Source organism: Vulpes lagopus, chromosome 24 (assembly GCF_018345385.1).
Source record: "Vulpes lagopus strain Blue_001 chromosome 24, ASM1834538v1, whole genome shotgun sequence".
NCBI classification, from domain to species: Eukaryota; Metazoa; Chordata; class Mammalia; order Carnivora; family Canidae; genus Vulpes; species Vulpes lagopus.
In genome coordinates, this window is record NC_054847.1 from 33,023,238 (window position 1) to 33,043,797 (window position 20,560).

At 43.4% G+C, this 20,560-nt stretch overlaps 1 protein-coding gene across 2 annotated transcripts in view; it reads right to left on the bottom strand.

Annotated features, from left to right (window-relative positions):
* Positions 1 to 20,560, bottom strand: part of CACNB4 (calcium voltage-gated channel auxiliary subunit beta 4) — a 221,826-nt gene that overhangs the window by 21,120 nt on the left and 180,146 nt on the right. For both annotated transcript variants that reach the window (XM_041739995.1, XM_041739996.1), the window contains 7 exons: positions 19,732 to 19,862; positions 17,013 to 17,089; positions 15,720 to 15,739; positions 15,415 to 15,495; positions 13,976 to 14,034; positions 5,952 to 6,061; positions 395 to 546 (listed from right to left, as the gene is read on the bottom strand). In XM_041739995.1, coding sequence (XP_041595929.1) covers positions 395 to 546; positions 5,952 to 6,061; positions 13,976 to 14,034; positions 15,415 to 15,495; positions 15,720 to 15,739; positions 17,013 to 17,089; positions 19,732 to 19,862 — 630 coding nt within the window. The remainder of the gene's footprint in view (positions 1 to 394; positions 547 to 5,951; positions 6,062 to 13,975; positions 14,035 to 15,414; positions 15,496 to 15,719; positions 15,740 to 17,012; positions 17,090 to 19,731; positions 19,863 to 20,560) is intronic.

Genomic DNA, 20,560 nt, shown 5'->3' on the forward strand with positions numbered 1-20,560 from the left:
TGCCTTTCCTGAACTACGTACTCTCTCAACCGAGGTCAGAATATAGGTGCTACAGGAACCAACATCACCCAAGAAATTTACTAAAATAGAACCAAAAGTCTCTGAAAAGCCGTACCTTACTTTTCCTCACCTTTCTTAATTTTTTGTTTCTATTATACTCGTGTATAAGTGCTTGGCGGGGGAAACCACACAAGAGAATGACCGTCTTCAAAACAATGGCTATTCTTTATTTGCTATCTTAGAATTTCAGACTGTGGGAATTAAAAACTGCCCATGAGAAAGGGTCTCGGTAAGATATTCTCATTACCTACTAAAAAAAAAAAAAAAGCACAGCGCAAAGAATATTTCAAAAGAAATGAGCTTCTAATCCTTAAGGCAGAAATGATCTAATTACCTTTGGAGATGAGACTTTTACATGAACAATAATTGGCGCTAAAGAAGTCTTGATAAGTTGTGCTGGGTGATTGATGGTGTCTGCATCAAGAACAACCAGTTGTAAAGATCTTGCCAACTCAAAGATTCTTTCAATTTCACTTTGTACTTCCGCTGAAAGGAGAAATAATAAACAGGACATGGTTATTTTTATTAATTCTTATATTTGAAAACATAGTACCCCTTTTAGCTGTCTATATCGCAAAACAGAACATTTTTAATTTCATTCTTCTATTAAGACCTTTTCTAAAGAGAGGGAGAGATGTGTTGAGTTTTGCATTAAACCAAAACATTGGTGAAAAAAAAGAGATGGCTCTCTTAACTCACTTCTTACACTTGCCCTGAAATTTACCTATTTGTATAGCTATGTTGTTTATGATTGCTGCTTTGTGCTAAAGAACTTTTACTTTAGCTCTAAAAGCTGAAACCATATTTAGTAAAGACCTGAAATAACATGTGCAGAGCAACATCACATGGAAAGCAAATTATACTGAAATATTTTAATCAACAATTTATATATTAATATTTTGTTAATGTTTTTAAAATCCCACAATTTATGTTTTGACTGATATGTACATTTTTGTATCCAAGGTTAAATGTCTGGGTCTACTCTTATAACTAACATTTTGCTATGTCTTAATTGAAGTATTAGGGTTAGTACACGTGGTCTAAGGCATAATCTCCAGTATTAAAAAAACAAAACAAAACAAAACAAAAAAACAAAATTAAGGCCAATTATATTATAAGTGCTGAAATGCCTTGAGAATGAAAATCTATTCAACTGGCTGTAACAGCCAAGTGACCCAAATCTCTGTGTGAAACTGGTCAAATAAAAAAAAAAATCTAGTTATTTTCCATGTCTGAAGCAATCCAGTTATTTTTAAAACAAAGCAGATTATCAAAAAAAAAAAAAACCACATAATTTGGCTTTCTAAGACATAAAAAACTTTTTCATATATATTTTATGAATCATCTGATTTATTGGGTCATGTCCAGAGATGATCTTATTTTGCTTTTCACTCACTTTTATTTTTGGCCTGTGTATTATAGGTGTGACCTAGCAATGTTGTAATCGCATTTAAATTACAGAGTAGACAAAGTTACCTAATATGAGTTGCTTCAAAGATGGCCTCAGAAAGAGGTGATGCTGCTTGAAATATGCTCTTTGGAAAGGGTTTCTACCAGAATGCCATGATTTATTTTGCTTATCCAGTATGTATTCGAGTTCATGTCACCCACCAAAAGCTGTCCCTTCCATAACCCAACACAATGACAGGATGCACCAGATCATGAATGCTCAAGACTGTTACGTAATTCTATTTTCTGGGGCTTTGCATAAGGGCATTAAATTCTTCCCACAAAATCACTGATGTTTAATGCATGATTTGTATTAGAAACATGAATTTAGAGAGTCAACATAGCTATCGTTTTTCATATTATCCAATCCCAATGGTCTGAAAGATTTCATATTGCTCTGAAATGTGACTCGACCCCAAGACATCTGTGTAAAGAATTTGGACGATTAGGCTCATTTGCAAAACTCCTAAGTCACATACTACATTTGTTAGTAATAATAACATACCTGTCCCTTTTTTCCCACATGTCAAAACAGTTAAAAAAAAAAAAGGGGGAGAGAGAGATTTTTCTTATGCAAGAAGTTCAGAAAATAAAGTGTATTTGTATTGTAGTAGATTTCAGCCTCAGGCTGTTGGGGTAGGATCTCCATTGGCTGTTGCCAGTAAATTGCCACTGGTTAAGGTACCTCCCCGCCAGGACTGTTGCAGAACAAGTCTGCATTGCTTTAAGTTTCCAATCTGAATATAAATGTCTTCTGAAGTAGCAAAAAGGTAGTGAGGCAAACTGGACTGCTCTGGAACAAAGAACCCTCGAGGCACACTGTATAAATAACACAGAAATACCTGGCCTTATTTATTCTGCATCAGCAATGAGGTAAATGTGGTTTTTGACCCGTGCAGAGGGCAAGCACATGCCCTGCCAGGACTCTTAGGCAATGGGCAATCTGGCATGGGTGGAAGGTGCTCGGGCAAGAAGGCCGGGAGGCTGCAGAGGCCACACTACAGAGTGGCCTGTATTTGGATCATGATTCAGTACATAAACTGTATGTCTGAAAAAGAGAATGGTGTGTATCCCTACATAGCTCGTTTTCTTAAAGAAAAACTTTAGGCAAGCCCAGTAATCTTGACTTCCCAAGCTGATTCTCAGAAGGTTCCAAAGGAAGCTTCATCATGATCTTACCCCAGACTAATGGGGCCCTGAGAAGTCAGGGACTATGGTGCTGGAAAACCTCAGTGAACACTTGTATAACGTGACCATGACCCTCTAGACCCACCTCTCTCCAGCATCTCTGTCCCCTGTGATCTTTCTTATATCCAAATGCTTAATTAATCTATACCAATGGCTCCTTTGGGTTCAGAGCAACTTTTCCCAAAGTGAGTACCCTCGAACACTAATCCTTTAAGATATCCTAAGGGGAAAAAGAGATTTTTTTTTTTGCAAAATATATATTGCAGGCTTTAATAATTTCTTTTGGAATTTCAAACACGCATTACTCTTCACATCTTAGTGGCTCTCAGAAGCCTTGCAGTAAAGAAACTGTCAACTGTTGAATCCAAATTTCCAAATTTGACTTTGGAAAACTTTTGGATATTATCAATTATATCAATTATATAGCAAGGTGTACTTTGAGCCCTAACACACTGGCCTCAACCTACTTTTCCAGTCTTTTCCCCTGTTGCTCTCAAAACCATGCCACCCAACCCCCTTTCTAAGTGTGCTCTGCACAAACTACTTGTTTATCAATCATGTAATGATTTTTACATGCTGATGCCTTTGCACATTCTTGTGTGCTTTGAAGAATCAGCTCAAATATAACTTCTCTGAAGTCTTCTCCGATACCTCTTACTCCCTATTCTTCTTTCTTTATATCCCTAGCTCTTTGCTCGTAATTCCATTATCAGACAGAACTGTAACCATCTGCCCCTTCCTCCCGGTGGCTTATGGGTAAGATATTTTTTCTTAGTTATGTTTGTACTTCCTAAGTCCAGCATACCGTGTGTGGCACACAGTAGTGAACATGTGATGAGGGAATGCACAAATGTACATTAACAGGCAGGCAAATGGACATAATGGGCTCACGTAGTGGTTATGTTAATAGACTGCCATTAAATTAATTCTAATGACTGTAGGTATATGAATTTGTAAAGCAAAGGGGAAAAACCAGTGAACCGACATCTGTCTTGTTTTGGCCTCAATATTTACACTAACTCTACTCCACTGACTCAAACAGGTGCCTGGATTATACAGAATGACTTCCAAGGATATCCATGAGACCCTTGGCTGGGGTAGACGGTTCGAGGCAGGCAACCTGGCGTATGTGTTTAAGTGCTTCTCAGCCTCTCATTATACATCAGAGGGAGGAGTAATTAAAAGTTGTGGATTGAGAAGGAGAGTGGAACACAGGAGAGCAGACAACGGATGCTTGTTTAAGAAATCTTCAACCTCACTTGGCACTCTTGGCTCCCACAGTCTTTACCTTTGGTCAGTCACCTAAGCCGAAGCATCATCATTAACTCTTCCATTGGTTTTATTTATTTTTTTAACTCTTCCATTGTTACTTCGTCAAGGTCAAAGTACTGTGTCTCTAAGAGTGTTCCACTCTGTATGTGAAGGATCTAAATATTGAACTAAGGAAGGAGCTGCTGAGGTCCAGGGTCTTGCTCTCACCGGGACCGACAACTATTCCATTTGGTATGTTTAACATTCTTTCATAAAGCAGCCACCCAACAAACATCTATTGAACAATTACCATGTACCAACCCCATGCCAGGAATGTAGAGATGATACTTCGTAGCTTCCTTCTAATCTCTACACTTCTTGGCTCAGGGTCAAGACTCAGCCTTCAACAAATTCTTGAGCGGATGCCTGGGCATGCAAGCTCTCTTGGAATTTTTTTGTCTTCTATCATCATCTCAGTCGTTTAAGGGGTCATCCCTCTCTTTCCCACCCTTCCCATGAGGAAGAGGGGAGGAAAACAAGCGGCCCTCAGAATATGAATGCACAAGAGACTCCTAGAAAGTTACAAGGGGACCACGCCACACCTGGCGATCACCGAAACCACTAACAGGCTTTCAAGAGGAGCGCCGTGATTCCCCAGCAGTGTGGACTTGTTTCTGGGGATGGTGATTCCGTCTTCCACAGTCCTGTTCGTACGTGGCTTTGTGTGGCTAGCTCCACGTTGAGTCAGGGACAGGCGGGGCTCGAGGGAGAGACAGGCTGGGGCTACGTGACTAGGCTCACACAGGGGGCTATGTTTCCAGGTTCACAGAAATCCCAGATGTGGAAAATGTGGAGGTGCACAAAACCAGAGAAGAGGGAATATAATGAAAGTGGGGAGTCTACCTCATTTATCTTAAACGTCAGGGACGAGATATCTCTACACAGCAGCTACCGCTGGACTAATGAAAATGACCAGACTTCAAAGAAAAAGTAAACATGGTGCTCTCGGGGGTAGAGACGTCAAGAAGATTAAGTTCCCCGGTCAACTCTCAACTGTGAAAGCCCACAGTGGCAACCCATTCGGGACCCCCATTGCTCTAGAGCTTTCTTTCCTTTCTGTTCTCACCTGCCCTTAATAAACTTTCACTCTGGGGCACCTGGGGGGCTCAGTCAGTCAAGGGTCTGCTTTCGGCTCAGGTCATGATCCCTGGGGTCCTGGGATCGAGCCCCACGTTGGGCTTCCCGCTCAGCGGGGAGCCTGCTTCTCCCTTCTCCCTCTCCCCTGCTCATGCGCTCTCTCTCTCTCTCTCTCTCTCTCTCTCTCAAATAAATAAAACCTTAAACAACAAAAAAACCCTTTCACCTCACTTCACCCTTTTGTGTCTGCAAGACTCACTCTTCAACTCCTGAGACGAGAATCCTGCAATCCCATAACACTATGGGATTTTCCCCTTCTCGATCATGGTGGCCTTCGGGATGCTTTCTGACTGTGCTCCAGGAAAGATGCATTTAAGTTCCCTGCATGTTATTAATGCTCGTTGCTATTTCCACCGGAGGCTGAGGCTATTCTGGGTCCCACTAAGCTCATGGCAGAAGCAGCCCTAAGACACCATTATCTAGCTTTCTTCTAAAGATCTGGGAAGGTTGAACAACTCATTTCTTTTCGTGTCAGCTGTGACTCAGGCATGACAGAGATCATCAGCCTCACTGAGAAGCTTGGGCAGAGTGGAGATGCATGGCTCCCCGTGGTTAGGCAGTAGGAGCCCAGGGGAGCCCGTGAGGATTCCTCCCACCAGACTAACTCACTGACTAGAGCTGAGCAAGGAGGCTCTGGCTGCTGTAGGACTAAGTTCCCTTCTTTTCCATGGATAGCATGCTCTTCAGTCAATCGGCACTTCCCCATTCAGAATGGGGAGCAAACTGGAAAAGACATTCATAAACGCAACGCGTGTCATCCCGCTCTGAAAGCACAGTTGGAGAAGGACCACATTGAAACATCTTACCTAAGCTGGACCGAGTGTTCGAACGTTCAATTATTGCTCTCTTGCTGGGATTATTTAGGACAGACCTCTTAGCAAGAGAAATGTCAGCTGTCACTCTTGTTATTGATATCCTATGAATAGGAACACAGAACAGAACAAGCCAGTAAACAATGTTATGGGGCTCTCAAGTGATTCATAACCACAGCACTTAATAAGCACTTTACATACTGCAGCGCAGCCACAGTATAACAAACACGGGCTGCGAGTATTTCCAACAGGCTTTGGCTAGTAGCAAAATACAAGCCAGGTAGCTTGGAGGAAGGTTTTGGCTATTTAACCAAAACCCAAACCCAAACCAACCTGTTGTTAAAAATGCAGCTCTTCCCCCACTATTACCTACTTTGCCAAAATTCTCTTTTTAATAATGCACACCATACCAGGAGGGAATCAAAACGTTAGGAATAAACCATGCCCTTTCTGGGAAGCAGCAATAAAATTTCCCTACAATTCACAGTTGATTTGCTCTCGAACCAGACCTTCAAGAACTACCAACGCTCTGTGTTACCCACGCATAACAATGCTGCTGGCCAAAGGGGAAAGCCCTCTTCATTTTCATCACCAACACTCAACCAGCTGGTAGCGATGCTGCATTCCTGGTGCTCAACAGTTAATTCATGATACAAGAAGCATTTCTCTACAAGCCCAAAGGAATGCTTCATTTCTAAGAAGGTGGAAAATACGATTTCTCTTCTTCATGCACAGGACTCTTCATATTTGCTTAAGGCTTTGAATGCATGAAGTGGGAAGCCATAAGACACTACAGTTGAGGGCAAGGTGAGGATCTTGCAAGCCTTGTACACGTTTCCTGCTGTTACGCAAGAGAAGAATAAAGCAAAGACACCACAAAAGAACAGAGAGAGGAGTCTATTTCCATATGACTCATCAAACAAGAATCTCTGGAATTCACAGTTTTAAAATTCTGTAAGCTGGGATTGATCAGCTTCAGTTTATGATCTACCTGTCGAATGCAAAGAATGCCTCTCTAAGCCGATTACTGCCATCATGGACCTTCCTACATTCTTATTTTCAGAGTTTGGAGAGTTCTGGGAAGGAGACAAAAGAATGGTGCTCCTTCCCTTCATGCTCAGTGCACTCACGCTCCTTCATCTGTATATTCCTTTGGGGGCTGGGGCCGGGAGGAGGTAGAGATAATTGAGCCCCGCGTCCTCTCACACCTGTTTGGCATACTCCCAGCCCCTCCTGCAGCTCCTGGTCTGACTTCAGTGATCCAAAGCCTTGAGGAAAATGTAAAATACTCCTTTTTGCAAGTGACTGGAAATTGCTTCTTTAAAGCAACAGGCTGTACTAAAGTTCTGAGGCCATTTTAATGCAAAGCACCTTCTTGTGTCATTGTACTTATAAGCTGTAGAGGGTAAGTTTTAAATTTTTACATTTTTTAGAATTTTTAAGCACTATTAAGCTCTTTTTTTTTTTTTTTTTTTTTTTTTTACTATTAAGCTCTTTGAGGCATCTTCAAATTGCCTTCCGCTGAAACTAAGGGTTTTGTGAACTATCTCTAGGCCAAGACCACCGAGTGGCAGCTGAGCTTCTGTCCATGCCAGGCAAGCGCCTCTGCATTTCTGTTTTCTACACTGGGGCTTTGTAGACGATTTCATTGTAAAAAGCTGTTCCACTGCTAAAAAGCTTTGGAAAGCATTGCTCAAGTACAACTTCTTCATTTTACCAAGAAAACTGAGACACAGAGCGGAAGTTCCACGTGATTAGTTAGAGGCTAAGGATGCCCACAACACAGGCTCCTGAGCACCAGGCTGGGCCTTAGTCACCTGACAGTGCTCTTCTCCAGCAGCCCTGAGCCGCAGGGGCCAGCCCAGTGGTCAAGCGCAGACGCGGCTGACCTTGGCCACGTGCAGAGGTTAAAGGCGAGTGAACCCCACGTCTCAGTCCCATTACCTAGTTGGCCTTTGCAACTTGAGGTAGGAGACCTCATAGGCAGTCCTGTGCTCCCAGCTCCCTTTACTTACAGGATAGGGTTTGCTTTATTTTTGTGTTTCTGTTTGTTTGTTGTCTTAAGATGGAGCTGCTGGTTAGAAACAGTCAAGTTCCAGAGCAATTCAAATCTATGACTAGAGACAAATGGGTTAATTGAGGAACAGAATTCTACTTTCTAGAATAAGGACTTTTGGAGGGCCTAAAAAGTCTATTCTGCATAAGGGAGATCAAATTTTCTAGGTCTATACAAGCCAAATAGTGACCCTTTGTTCTTAAAATTTGAAAGGTTTACCAACAGATGCATTCTCTTATTTTTTAGTGGATTTTAAAAATGTTTACAAAGCCTTTTTCAAACACACACAGAGTTTTACGAGCTTTTACAAGTCTTACAAAAAAGCAACAAACAAAACAATAACATACACGCACAGAAAAAAAAAAAAAAACTGCTTCATATATTCCACAAACAGGAAAAGGTCCAGGCAATACAGCATTCTTTTTCTTGTCAACAAAATACCAGCACATTTGTTAATATAAGTCATTTCTTAAACATCTCTTTTTTTTAAAAATGATTGATTGATTGATTGATTTTAATTGATTTTAGAGATGGGGCAGGCAGGGAGAGGGAAATCCCCATGGAGCGTGGAGTCCCTCATGGGCTCAGTCCCAGGACCCTGACGGAGATCACGACCTAGCAGAAAACAAGAGTCGGCCTCTTGGTAAGTATTATTATAAGTTATTTCTTACTAACAGCACACACACATGCACGAAAGAGCTCAGGACCAGACAGGCACAGCCCAGAAACTCTTCGATAAGACAAAGCAGAAGTTTCTATTTTCCATACAGAGATGCTACTGTTATCAAAATCAGACACCAGATCCTAACTTTTTTTTTTTTAAGGCTTCCCAGCTATATAATTGAAGTTTATATACTTCTTTTTTGGTTTATATACTTTAAAAATACTCTTCATATACTATATGATATTTTTATACTATATTATATATATACATATATATTTATATATAACTATAAATAATATATAAATATATATTTATATTTCATAATATACTATTTTTATAGTATATTATGATATATACTATATTATATATTTTTATTATTATTTTCTTACTTAAAACAATGCCTTTCGACTTCTTTGCTTGCTTTACTCACTGCCTCCAGTGTCTTTCAGTATTTCCATGCGTCTTATTCGATATGTCTTAAAAGTTCCCGAGACTCTTCTGTGACAGTGTCAGGGATTATTGTCTCATAGATAAACACGAACGGGAGTTTAATTCCTCGGCAAATTGGGTATAGTAGCAAATGTCACTGAAAACTAGCAAAAATTGTTCTCTAAATCTAGCAAATCTGAATCCCAACTGTTCTTTACTTCTGTTTTGGAATTCATCATAATTGCTGCAATCTATCATGACCTGTGAGTATTAGTTTTCTATGAAAAGATACTATTTTCAGTTGTAACCCATTCATTCAAAAACAATTAGTATTTCCATGTTGGTTCAGAACAGCTCTAAGGTCCTTCTGTACTCTATCCTTGCTACATCTAACATGCAATGCTATTAGTGCATTAATTAAAAAAAATAGGGATCCCTGGGTGGCGCAGCGGTTTGGCGCCTGCCTTTGGCCCAGGGCACGATCCTGGAGACCCGGGATCGAATCCCACGTCGGGCTCCCGGTACATGGAGCCTGCTTCTCCCTCTGCCTGTGTCTCTGCCTCTCTCTCTCTCTGTGACTATCATACATAAATAAAAAATAATAATAATAATAAAGCCTTCATAGAGAAGACAATTTTAAAGGCCAGAACAGTAAGTACGCTGTCAAGAGAATTGGGATGGAGGGCATACGTAGATCTGAGCATTCTCCATGGATTCTGCTCCTGCAGGTTGTGTGACCATGGACAAGTCAGGTCATCTTTTGGGCATCAGTATCCTAATCAATAAGATGGCAATGGTGGCTTTGCTAAACTATCTCATGGGACTGTCAGTAGAGACAAACAAGGTAATTACTCCTAGTGCTCTATGTTGATGGGCACAGAGTGTATGTTAAGTCAACTACTGGAGGTTTTCACCACTGGAGGAGACAGTTTCTTTATATCCTATGCTCAAAACTTAGTCTACCAGGAACTCTCCCCACCCCAGAGTCCATGAAATTCATATATACTTTGAGGTAAGAGAATCAGCTCAGACACGTTGTAATCAAAAGCTGCTAATTTAAATATTGGTGTTTGGCATTCGAGTGTTCAATTGCTTCTCTCTAGTGTTTGACCACCGATGAGTCTGCACTTAGGGAGAGAACGGTAGAAGGTGATAAGAGAGTGATACCGATTTTGAAACAGAAGGTACCATGTTGTCTTTTCCATTTGTTGACTATGGTTACAAGTTGTTTTCCGTCCCGCCGTCTTGGCCGCTGGGTGATAGTGTCAAGGGTGCCCATTGCTGTTCATTAATAAAAACTACTTCCCTGAGTCTCCTGAGTTGTACTGCCGGCCTCTTTTCTTCAAATTTTTTCTCAAACCCCTTTTTTCCTTTGAGTGGCCTTCAGCTAATAACTTCAGCTTTAGATCTCTTCTATACAGGCAACAAGAAGTTCATTTAGGATTTTTGGCCATGATCACATTTTCCTTTGAGTGGACTTCAGCTAATAACTTCAGCTTTAGATCTCTTCTATACAGGCAACAAGAAGTTCATTTAGGATTTTTGGCCATGATCACATTTTCCTTTGAGTGGCCTTCAGCTAATAACTTCAGCTTTAGATCTCTTCTATACAGGCAACAAGAAGTTCATTTAGGATTTTTGGCCATGATCACGTTGGTTACGAAGTGTTGGATAACTGCCGTAGAGCCGATCTGATCTAGTTGTGAAAATGCATGATGCCAACAACTTCATTGGAGTTGGAAATGATGAGCATAGGTCAACACATGGCAGTTGGTTTAACTGCCTGCTGTTGAGACTGTGAACGGGACATTCAACCAGCTGAACTAGCTGCTGGGTAGGCTCCCCTAATTTATGATGTGTGCGTAGGAACTCCACCATGCATGGATGCCCACGTGCACAACGGTCCCCCAGAAACTAGTTGGTTTTTATATGCCTTTTATTTTTCTTACCTGTATTATAGTCCTACGGTAGCAGTCACAGCAATAAAATTGTGTAATAAGTAGCTCTCAACTGACTCAAATAATTTGAGGTATTTAAAAAGGGCAAGTATATGATTTTGTAACACTCAAGCTGCTGGACTTGAAATCCAGTTTGTTGAGTTATTTTCTAACCAGGATCTGAAAAAAACAAGACTGAAGAAAGTTTCTTAGCTGATGGATCCCCTTTTTTTTTTTTTTTTTTGCTTTTTCTGAAAAATAGCAAGACTTTTCCTTGACTCCTTTGTCTAACCTTCTGCCTTCATAGCCAATTAGACGCTGAGTAGGTTTCCACCAGACCATTCTGTTTATGCCGCGTCACAGTGCTGAAGCCTTCTGCGTAGCTGTTCTCTTGGCTGGTTTCATTTAAAGACTATTTGTTGTTTCTTCTCCCTTTATTAATTGGTAAAACATAATGGAGCAGACTGTCACAGCTCAAAATGTAAGACTATTCCCCACACAGCAGATGTGACGGAGTCAGTGTGAAGCTACGAGCGTGTTGCTTCTCCCTTATCAGAGTCTCTACATATTCTCAGCTAACGGCTCCATTCCTGGTTTTTCCGCCGCACTGGCATCTCGTTATTTGAAAGCAAGTCCACTCTGCTACTCCGGCCTTTCCTGTCTATCTTTTCCCAACTCTGTCATAAATCAGGTCTCTGCAGACCTCATCTCTTTCTCCAACTACTGCATTCACCGCTGTTTGAATCTTCCTCCCATCCCTGCATCTTCCGCTGGGCCATCGGACCATATGGAGCACCTGGCACTGACACTTTAAATCTATTTCTACTAACACCATCTTCAAGAGCGTGTGTAAATGCTTGACGCAGCAGGTCCACCAGACTCGAAACGGATCTCTGCCATTACAATCAAATACGCTTCCTCTTCCCGGGCCTGAAAATTGAGGAAGAGCCTCAGATGCTTCATTCTTGAAAGGCATAATTAAGCCACTCACTTTCCCTTTGTTAAATTTTAATAGTTCCCTCCTTTTTTCCCCCGTAGGCCCTACCTGTCAGACTGCTGCAAACACTGTCGTGTACAAAGGTGCTCCATGGTGACGGACTCAATGTGACACAGGCGGGATGCGCGATGGGGTGGGATCTGCTCGGCCCGGGGCTGAGACGCGGTGGCCTGATGGCTCAGGACCCCTTGAGGTGAGGACCGCCGGGTTACAACCGCGTGACTCTCAGCACAGCGACCCAGAGGGCAAGCCGCGCAGGCTCGCCGTGTCCCTGCCGCCGAGGGCTGCCCGAAACTCAGGGCTGCGGCCCAGTCGGCAGCGGCCAGGCTGAACTACTGTCACGGTCAAGACTCAGAGCTCAGCCATCCTTTGCGGCGCTCCTTGCAGAGCGAGCGGGCCGTGAGCAAGCATCCTCCAGCGGAGCAGCTGGCCCGGGTGCGTGGCTGCTCCAGACCACGGCCAAGGACCTGCACTTGCCCTCCAACTGCGTGCTCAGGGCTTCGTGTCTGTTTTCTTGGGAACGACTTCATTCTCCGCCTTCCAGAGCAGGGACACGAGGAGGACACAGCCACGGCCCTCTTAAGAGCCTCTGGCGTCCATCCCACGCACGTGGCGTAGGCAGCCACGCGTCCATCAGAACCTTTGTCCGCCCTGCTGGGCCCAGCCTGCATTCCCGCCTGCTTTGCTGTGGCCTGGCCACATCATGTCCTGCCCAGGCAGCCGTGGGCATCCACAGCTCACCCCGGGGCGCCCACAAGCGTGCCACATGCTTCCGGACCACCTCCCCGGCCAACGTCAGCTGTCTCACACTGTTACGAGAGCAAGAGTGGCCCGCGCCAGTCGGAGCCCTTACCCATCCGTGTACTTGGCCATCCACCTAACGGCACAGACGCATTTGGGTTTCTTGAACTAAAATATCTCAATTATTGGAACCAAAAATCTCAGTTTCTTTGTATTTGGTCCCAGAAGCTAATGAATATTGTAAACCCAGTTACCTAGAAGCTTTTCTTTTCACAAACACATACAGCTTCTACTTAAAGCATTATTAGGTTTGCTTTTTTCCTTAAAATACCATAATTTAAAAAAATCTTTCCGAAGCTATTTTGAAAAATATCTGGCAAGTTGGGTGCATGTACTCATACTTCTCATTTTCTGCATTTCTAGTAAGCCTTCAGTGTTTGCAGTGTGGCTATTTTCAAAAGGAGTGCATTTTGCACTGCGAAGGAGCTTAGTAGTGAGTCAATATGGACTTTTTACCATTTCTCTGCAAAACACAGCAACTCTTTCAGGCATTTTTCACAAAACTTAAATGATGAACTTATTTGATGGCTGGAGACCGAGCCATGTTAATCCTACGATACGTGCAAAATATATCAATAAAATACAAGGTGATTTCTGGTAAAACACCCAGAACTAAGTACCATCGCCTGCAAACAGTGACTTTGGGAAGCTTATGATGAAAACATTTCTTGCACTCTTCTTTTCAGGAATCTCAGTCCTTTATACCTTTGCATGAGACACACATACATGCACACACACACACACATACTCATGCACGGTTCCCAAGTATTACTACCAGTTTGACCAGCGAGCCACCAGGTTTATCAGAAATATTCTACATTTTCATTAATATTTTTCACAAAATAAGTTTGGCATGAATTCACTAACAAGCAAGGAAATAGAGACCAACACATACATTTAATTAAAACAAATGGGTTATTTTCCTTCTCAAGGTCCTCTCTCCCTTGGGGATTCAATGCTATACTTCAAAACTTCATATCTTCAGAATTCTTTCACTGTTTTCTTCCCTGAACACTGAGTTAACTTTTAATTAGAGAGCTTCTGCAATCACTGGAAACACAGATCCACAAATCAATTTATCATACATGTTCAGTTAAAGGAAAATAAAAATACAAAAACATCTGTATGTCTCACCTCCCATCAAACCTGTGCTTCAGGAAATCAAAGAGGGCTTTCTGCATCATGTCTGTTACCTTTGCAGAGGTGAGAAAAAGAGAATGAGGCAAACACACGCAGAGACAGAGAGAGAGAGAAGTCAAAGGTGAGAGAGGTGGAAGGAAGGGACACTTTGAGCAGAGACCCTACCGGCCTGTTGTCTCGGAGGCGGTAGGGCAGGTTACCTGGAAGGCATCGCTCATGCTTAACCACTTAAAGGGACTGAACTCTCCCCCTTGGGCGTCCTCTAGGGTGTTGGGGCATGACCCAGCAGTGGTCGCTAGACCCAAGGCAGACCCCCTTCCCTTCTTAGTGACAGAAGGGCAGCCAAGAGGCTACAATGGGCTGGCTTGGTGCCGCCTGAGTGGTGCTAGCCTCCAGCGAGGAGCAGCTGGAGCCCAGGGCCCAGCCTCCCCATGGTAGGAATTCTCCATCGCTATAGCTCGTCTGACATTCCCCACTTAGAGGCCAAGGGGACGGGGGAAGAAAGAGGGAGACTGGCAGGGGGGAGGAGAAGGGGATGGGATTCTTGGGTCTGCCTCAACGAGATTCGTTAATTCGTTCAATAAATGGTATTGAGGACTATGTGATGGACACTGTCCTAGCTCAGTGGGAATGGTACCCTGCGGGTTGCCCACCTTCAGAGTTAACGTCCTGCATCTCCTCTATGCTAGCACAAAGTCCGAATGGCATCGTCTGAAATGTAGGACCCCTGAGTCTTTACTCTTTTCCTCCTTACGTGGTATTGTTTAATCTCTGACCAAGCTCATTAATGTTTCCACTGGAGGTTTTTCCCCCTTCTGTGTCCTTAAAATAAATAAGCATAGAAATATTTGGTGGAGTATGCCATCATCTTGAGCACCCACCAAGGTGAGATTTGTTGGGGCTCTGAAGGTTCAGGTTTGCTGCCTACATGTTCTCCTATGCTGTTAATACTCAATTATTTCTTTATTTTTTTTTAAGTAAGCTCTACACCCAATGTGGAGCTTGAGCTTATGACCCCAAGATCAAGAGCTGCGCGCTCTACCACTGAGCCAGCCGGGTGCCCCATACTTGATTATTTCTTTCTTTTTTTTTTTCTCATACTTGATTATTTCTAATCGTAATAGGAATGGTTGAGACAGAGTCCTTCACTTTGAATTTAATGCAGAGCAAACCGTTGACCAGAACTTCCCACTATAAATGTTTTAAGGGATATATTTCTAAACAAAGAGATACATGTAAGAGGAGAAGTGTCCCAGAAAGGGAAGAAAGAGTGAAAGGCCACACAGGCCCCACACTGTGCCCCCCACCTTCACATGAGGGGAGTTGGCCCCACAGGTAGCCAGGTATAAGCAGACTCCGGAAGAGCAAGCCCCCGACAGCTGTTTCCTAGACTCCCGATCAAGAACCGAAGTGAAACAGATTGGTATTTGTACCTCATAACCCTTCAGTGACGGCCCCACTAACACCACTGGACGCATGGATGGCACGACATCGTAAGGAGGAATGTGCTCCGTCTGAAAAAGATGATTTGACACGCGTGACAAGGTGAGGCTAAGCACACCTCCTCGACAGCCACAGCACTCACAATTCTCAGGTCAAATGAGAAATGATTACCACGGGTCCCCACCGAGGAGGCTCCTCCCTTGTTTTATGGCCATTTGGGTCACTGAAATGGAGCATTGCAGGCAGGTATGGATAGAGACCTTAACGGTAGATTTAAAAAGGAAACACGACTTACCACTTTTTGCTTCTGTTTTGCTAAAAAACAACAATGAGAGCCATATCAAAATATGTAATCTCTGTAAGTGATAGTACATGATTTTAAAAGATGGGAGAATGTGCCAATTTTTCCCTATGATTTTCATCATTTCACAATTCTCCACTCTGAAGAGCACTACTCTACTATTTCATTCCGGACAAGACAATTTTGAAGAGGAAAAAAAAAAGGCAGTTTCCTCCTTGTACGCATGACCTTATATCCTACTTCCTATTGGGTGTGGAGGGTGGACTTTCTCATAACGCAGGAAGTTCTGGGCCAGCTGTGGGCCACAGGCTGCTCCCTGCTGGACACACAGCACGCAATGTAGCTGAGAACAACGTGGACAAATAAAATTTGATAAAAGGGAACTTGGAATAGCGATTTAGGTAAAAATGATCATCACCTCAATCACTAGTTATTGTAGGATTTGTGATTTTGATGGCCCATGAGGAAATTTTGCAGTCCTATATAGGTTTGTAAGTTTTTCGCCTACTTTCCAGGATATTGACACATTTTTCCTCGTTACGTTGTTCTTAATTTCAAATAAACCCATATCCAGTCATTCCTGTTCTTTCTTGTCTGTAATAGTACAAAGCTGCAATGATGTAAATGTCTAACCAATGGGGATGAGGCAAAATATTTTGATGTCTGATTAAACTGGTTCCATGGTCACCCAAGCAGGTCCAGTCCATCTGAGGACAACCTGGAGACCTACTTCTGTTCAGAGACCGGGAGCTCAGGAAGGATCCAGACGAACAAGAACCCCGGACTCAGTTATCTGCTGTCCAAATAGAAATGAGGTCATCCAGGCTTATTCAATGCTTCAACCCTCCCAACCTCCACGGCCCGGGCTGTACCGTCCTAAAGTTCCCCATGGAGACTGGAACAGAGCATTTTCTTAAGAGTCTACAACTTTTTTTTCTTTTAATTGGCCTTCACCATCTTAAAGTCTATTGGGTTCTTGGGTGGAATAATACAAGATTATATGGGAGATTGAATTGCACAATGGACAGTTACTGGCTCTGGGGGGGGGAATAAGACTTTTCAAAATTAGATCATAATGATTTGGATTTTTGGCATCCAAGTACCCTTTAAATTGAATAAATTGAATCGAATCACTATAGAAAGAAAGTGAGCAATGAAATACTAAGTAGAAGAATCTTTAAATCAAGGCTTTAAATCATTTCCAAATTCGTAAAAATACTCGCGGGTATGTTCAAACATTAAGAAAGGAAAACATTCCATTAGAAGGAGATAAAGTAAAACCCTCACCTGTTGATGTGGGTGTTGCTCGAAATGTCCCTGATACCATTTCTCCAAGACTTGAAGAAGAATTTCCACTGGATTTCCTAGGATATAGGAAAGGAACTTAGGACTCATTCCCCAGATTCCTCACAAATAGAACTTGAGAGTACAAAGCTTTCTTTGGCCTAAATCCTACTAAATAATTCAAAACACATCAAATCCTGCTTTGGAGAAGAACTTCAAGAATCTGTCCAAATGTTTTCTTTGACCTGTTTTGCAGGGAAGGTGGGGGACCTAACAGGGACCTGCATATACTTTGCAAAAAGTATCTCTCCTAGTTAATGCAGAAATCAAGCAGAAAAAATCACGGACAGAAACAGTCTTGTGAATTGAGGCTTAACTAACACCAGTCATCAACGCACCAGTGGGATGACAGCTCAAAACAAGCCATCAGAGCCAGAAGAGGCATTTCTTTTTAAAAGTGATTATATGGGAGGCAGAATTAGGAAAAGATGGTAAGGATTTGGTCACAAATATTATCTGTGACCACTCCTAGTGTGAGAGCCCGCAGGGGCCCTTGGGAGCCAACCCTTCCTACTTCTCTGGTGTTCCTTCCTCTCAGGCTCGATCTCACAACCCCGAGATCACGTCTGACCTAAAGACTCTAGGTCATAACACTCTAGTTTCTCATCCTGGCTTTGCCATTTGCTAGTTGCGGGACCTTGGCATATCACACTTCGTGTTTTTGAGCCTCAGTTTCCCTATCTATAGAATCAGTTACATCTCATGGGTTGGTATGAAGAAAAAATAAGATCATGTCTATGAGCTCTTCGTTTTACCCTTTTAGTTCCAAAGTACAGAATAACATTGTTGTTTTCAAAGATTCTATTCATTTATTTTAGAGAGAAATAGAGAGAAAGCACGAGTAGGGGGCAGGGGCAGAGGGAGAGGGAGAGAGAGCACCGTAAGCAGGCTTCAACATAGGGCTCGATCTCACAACCCCGAGATCATCACCTGAACCGAAATCAAGAGTCGGGCGCTTACTGACTGAGCCACCCAGGTGCCCCAGGACATAATCACATTATGAACTAATCATAACAAAATAACTACTTTGGAAATGATAAGTATACATTTATTATTTCATTCAATGAACTTTTGTTGAGTACCCGTTGTTCTAGAAACTAGGAACACAATAGTAGGGGGAAAAGACAAAAATCCTTTCCTTACAGAGACAGATTTTAGTAGGAGACACCACCATCAAACAGATGAACAGATAAATATATAGTATTTCTGACAGTTCTAAGTGCAACAGAGAAAATGAAGTCAGGAGAGAGATAGGAAGCAAGGCAAGGGAAGTGGGTACAATTTTAAAGACGGTGACTGGAAAGGGGTCACTGAAAAGGTGATATTTAACAAAAATCTGAAGCAGATGAAGGAGTAAGCTGGTGGAAATATGAAGAAAAGGATTCCAGTAAGAAGAAACTAGCAAGCGCAAAGATCCTGAGGTCAGAACATGCATTCCTGATGTGTTTAAGGAGCAGCAGGAGAGATAAACAGTCAAGAGTAGGAATGAGATAAATTAATAGTTAATAATATTATAGGCATGTGATATACTAAAAAAAGATTGATAACTAAAAGTGGGGCAGGGGCACCTGAGTGGATCAGTCAGTTAAGCATCCCTTGTTCCCAGCTCAGGTCTTGATCTTAGGGTTGTGAGTTCAAGCCCTGTTTTTGGTTCCATGCTGGGCATGGAGCCTACTTGAAAAAAATTTAAAGACTAAAAATTAAAATAAAAAAAATGGGGCTAACTGTGCTTTTGGGATGTCTCATCACTGTTTACGGAGCTCCCGGTAAGACGAAGGCAAAAGGGCCCCCAAAGAACGGAGGAGTTTCTGAAGCAGAAAAGGATCCGGCAGAAAAAGGAAGTTGAGGGAGGTGGGCGGGGGGACGGGGGGACTGGGGGACGGGCACCTGATGGGACGAGCGCTGGGTGTGAGGCTGTATGTTGGCAAATCAAATTTAAATCCAAAAATTTTTTTCTAAAAAGGAAGTTGAGAGTCAAAAAGGAAGAACTGAGCCTATGTTGGGTCTTTCAAAAAAAAAAAAATGATAACAGATATCAAATTCACACTTCGGGGTAGGTTCCCAATACATGCAGGCTCAGTGTGACCCTGGTTTCTCCTTTCCAGGGCTTGCATGTCTCCCCGGGACCTACAAATACCTACACTCTGAGGTTTTTGTGGCTGTGTCATTAGTTTGCTAGAGGGTGGTTCATCCCATGTTAGATGGTGTCTTCATCCCGCTGCAAGAGATGGCAGGTGCCCTGGGTACAGAAGGGGGTTTGCAGGCCTGTGGGGCACCAGTGTACCCCACCCCCCACGCCGCCTGAGAGAGGGTCTCTGAGAGCTAGCCAGGGAGGCCCAGCGGGTCAGGCCCGGCCCCCACCTGCACGGTGAGCGCGTGGAGGACGGCTTAATCTGCAGGGAGGCCTTGCCGGGGCCACAGAGCAGTGTCCGCTGCGGGTGCGCGTGGGTGCCAACTGGCACCCGCTTCAGCACGCCGTGGGGTGCATGCTCCCGGAGCCCCTTTGTGTCACTTCCAAAAACACCTCGTACACAGAGAAGCCCCCTGTACTCTGAGAGCGTGTATTTTTCACTGAATAAGCGAACTTGAAAACACCATCTTATTTCTCTACCCCCCCGCCCCCCCCAAAAAAAATCCATTTATAGAAACAAAGGCACCTTACCCTCCGTGAAAACGTCCCCTTTTCTGTTCTTGCTGAATCCGTATGTTCTCCAGTCTGAGCGGACTTGGGATGAAGCCAATCTCGCACCCCTCTTTCACCAGCCTTCCTATCCACCAATCATTGTTATATTTCTGGAATGCAGACGTAGAACTGCTATCAGTAGTAATTCGCTTACCTTCACGTTGCATTCATTAGTTTCCAAGGAGAGGAACCGGACGCTGAGTCTGTTCTACCACACCCCGCGATAACCGCGCTCCTGTGGTGTCGCACCCAGTTAGAGGTACCCCTGCATCCGCACGCTAAAGCTAAAGTCTGCAAACCGAAGGCCCCAGAGAGCAAATAATCCAGGCTTTGCAGGCCACGCGGTCTCTGTCGCCACTATTTAAACCCCTGTTGTCCCGCGTAAGCGGCCACAGACGGTGCGTACATCGTGTTTCAGCTCGCTTTCCTTTCTACAAGAAACCGCAGGCTAGACCCGGCCGCAGGCCATGGTTTGCCCATCCCTGGGCTGCAGGTGGGGCCCAACCTCTGGATTCCTTTGGTCCTTGTCAAGCAGCCCCAGCCTATGACGAAAGAGTAGATTCTACAGGGAAAACTAGGCGTCCGCCTAACTGGAAGCCTGGAGAGCAAGGCGGACAAATCCGGGATGAAATACGCTCAGCTGTCACTATCTGTCAAAAGTCCTCAGCTAAAGGTTCTGGGACACTGTCGTCTGTTCTCGTTGGAGAATTGTAGTCTTCCAGCTTTACTAGTTAAGATCCATCTCCCTGCCCGATGAACAGGAAGCCTACTCTTACAGAGTAGAGCTTACGTGTTGCTGCAAACGCGT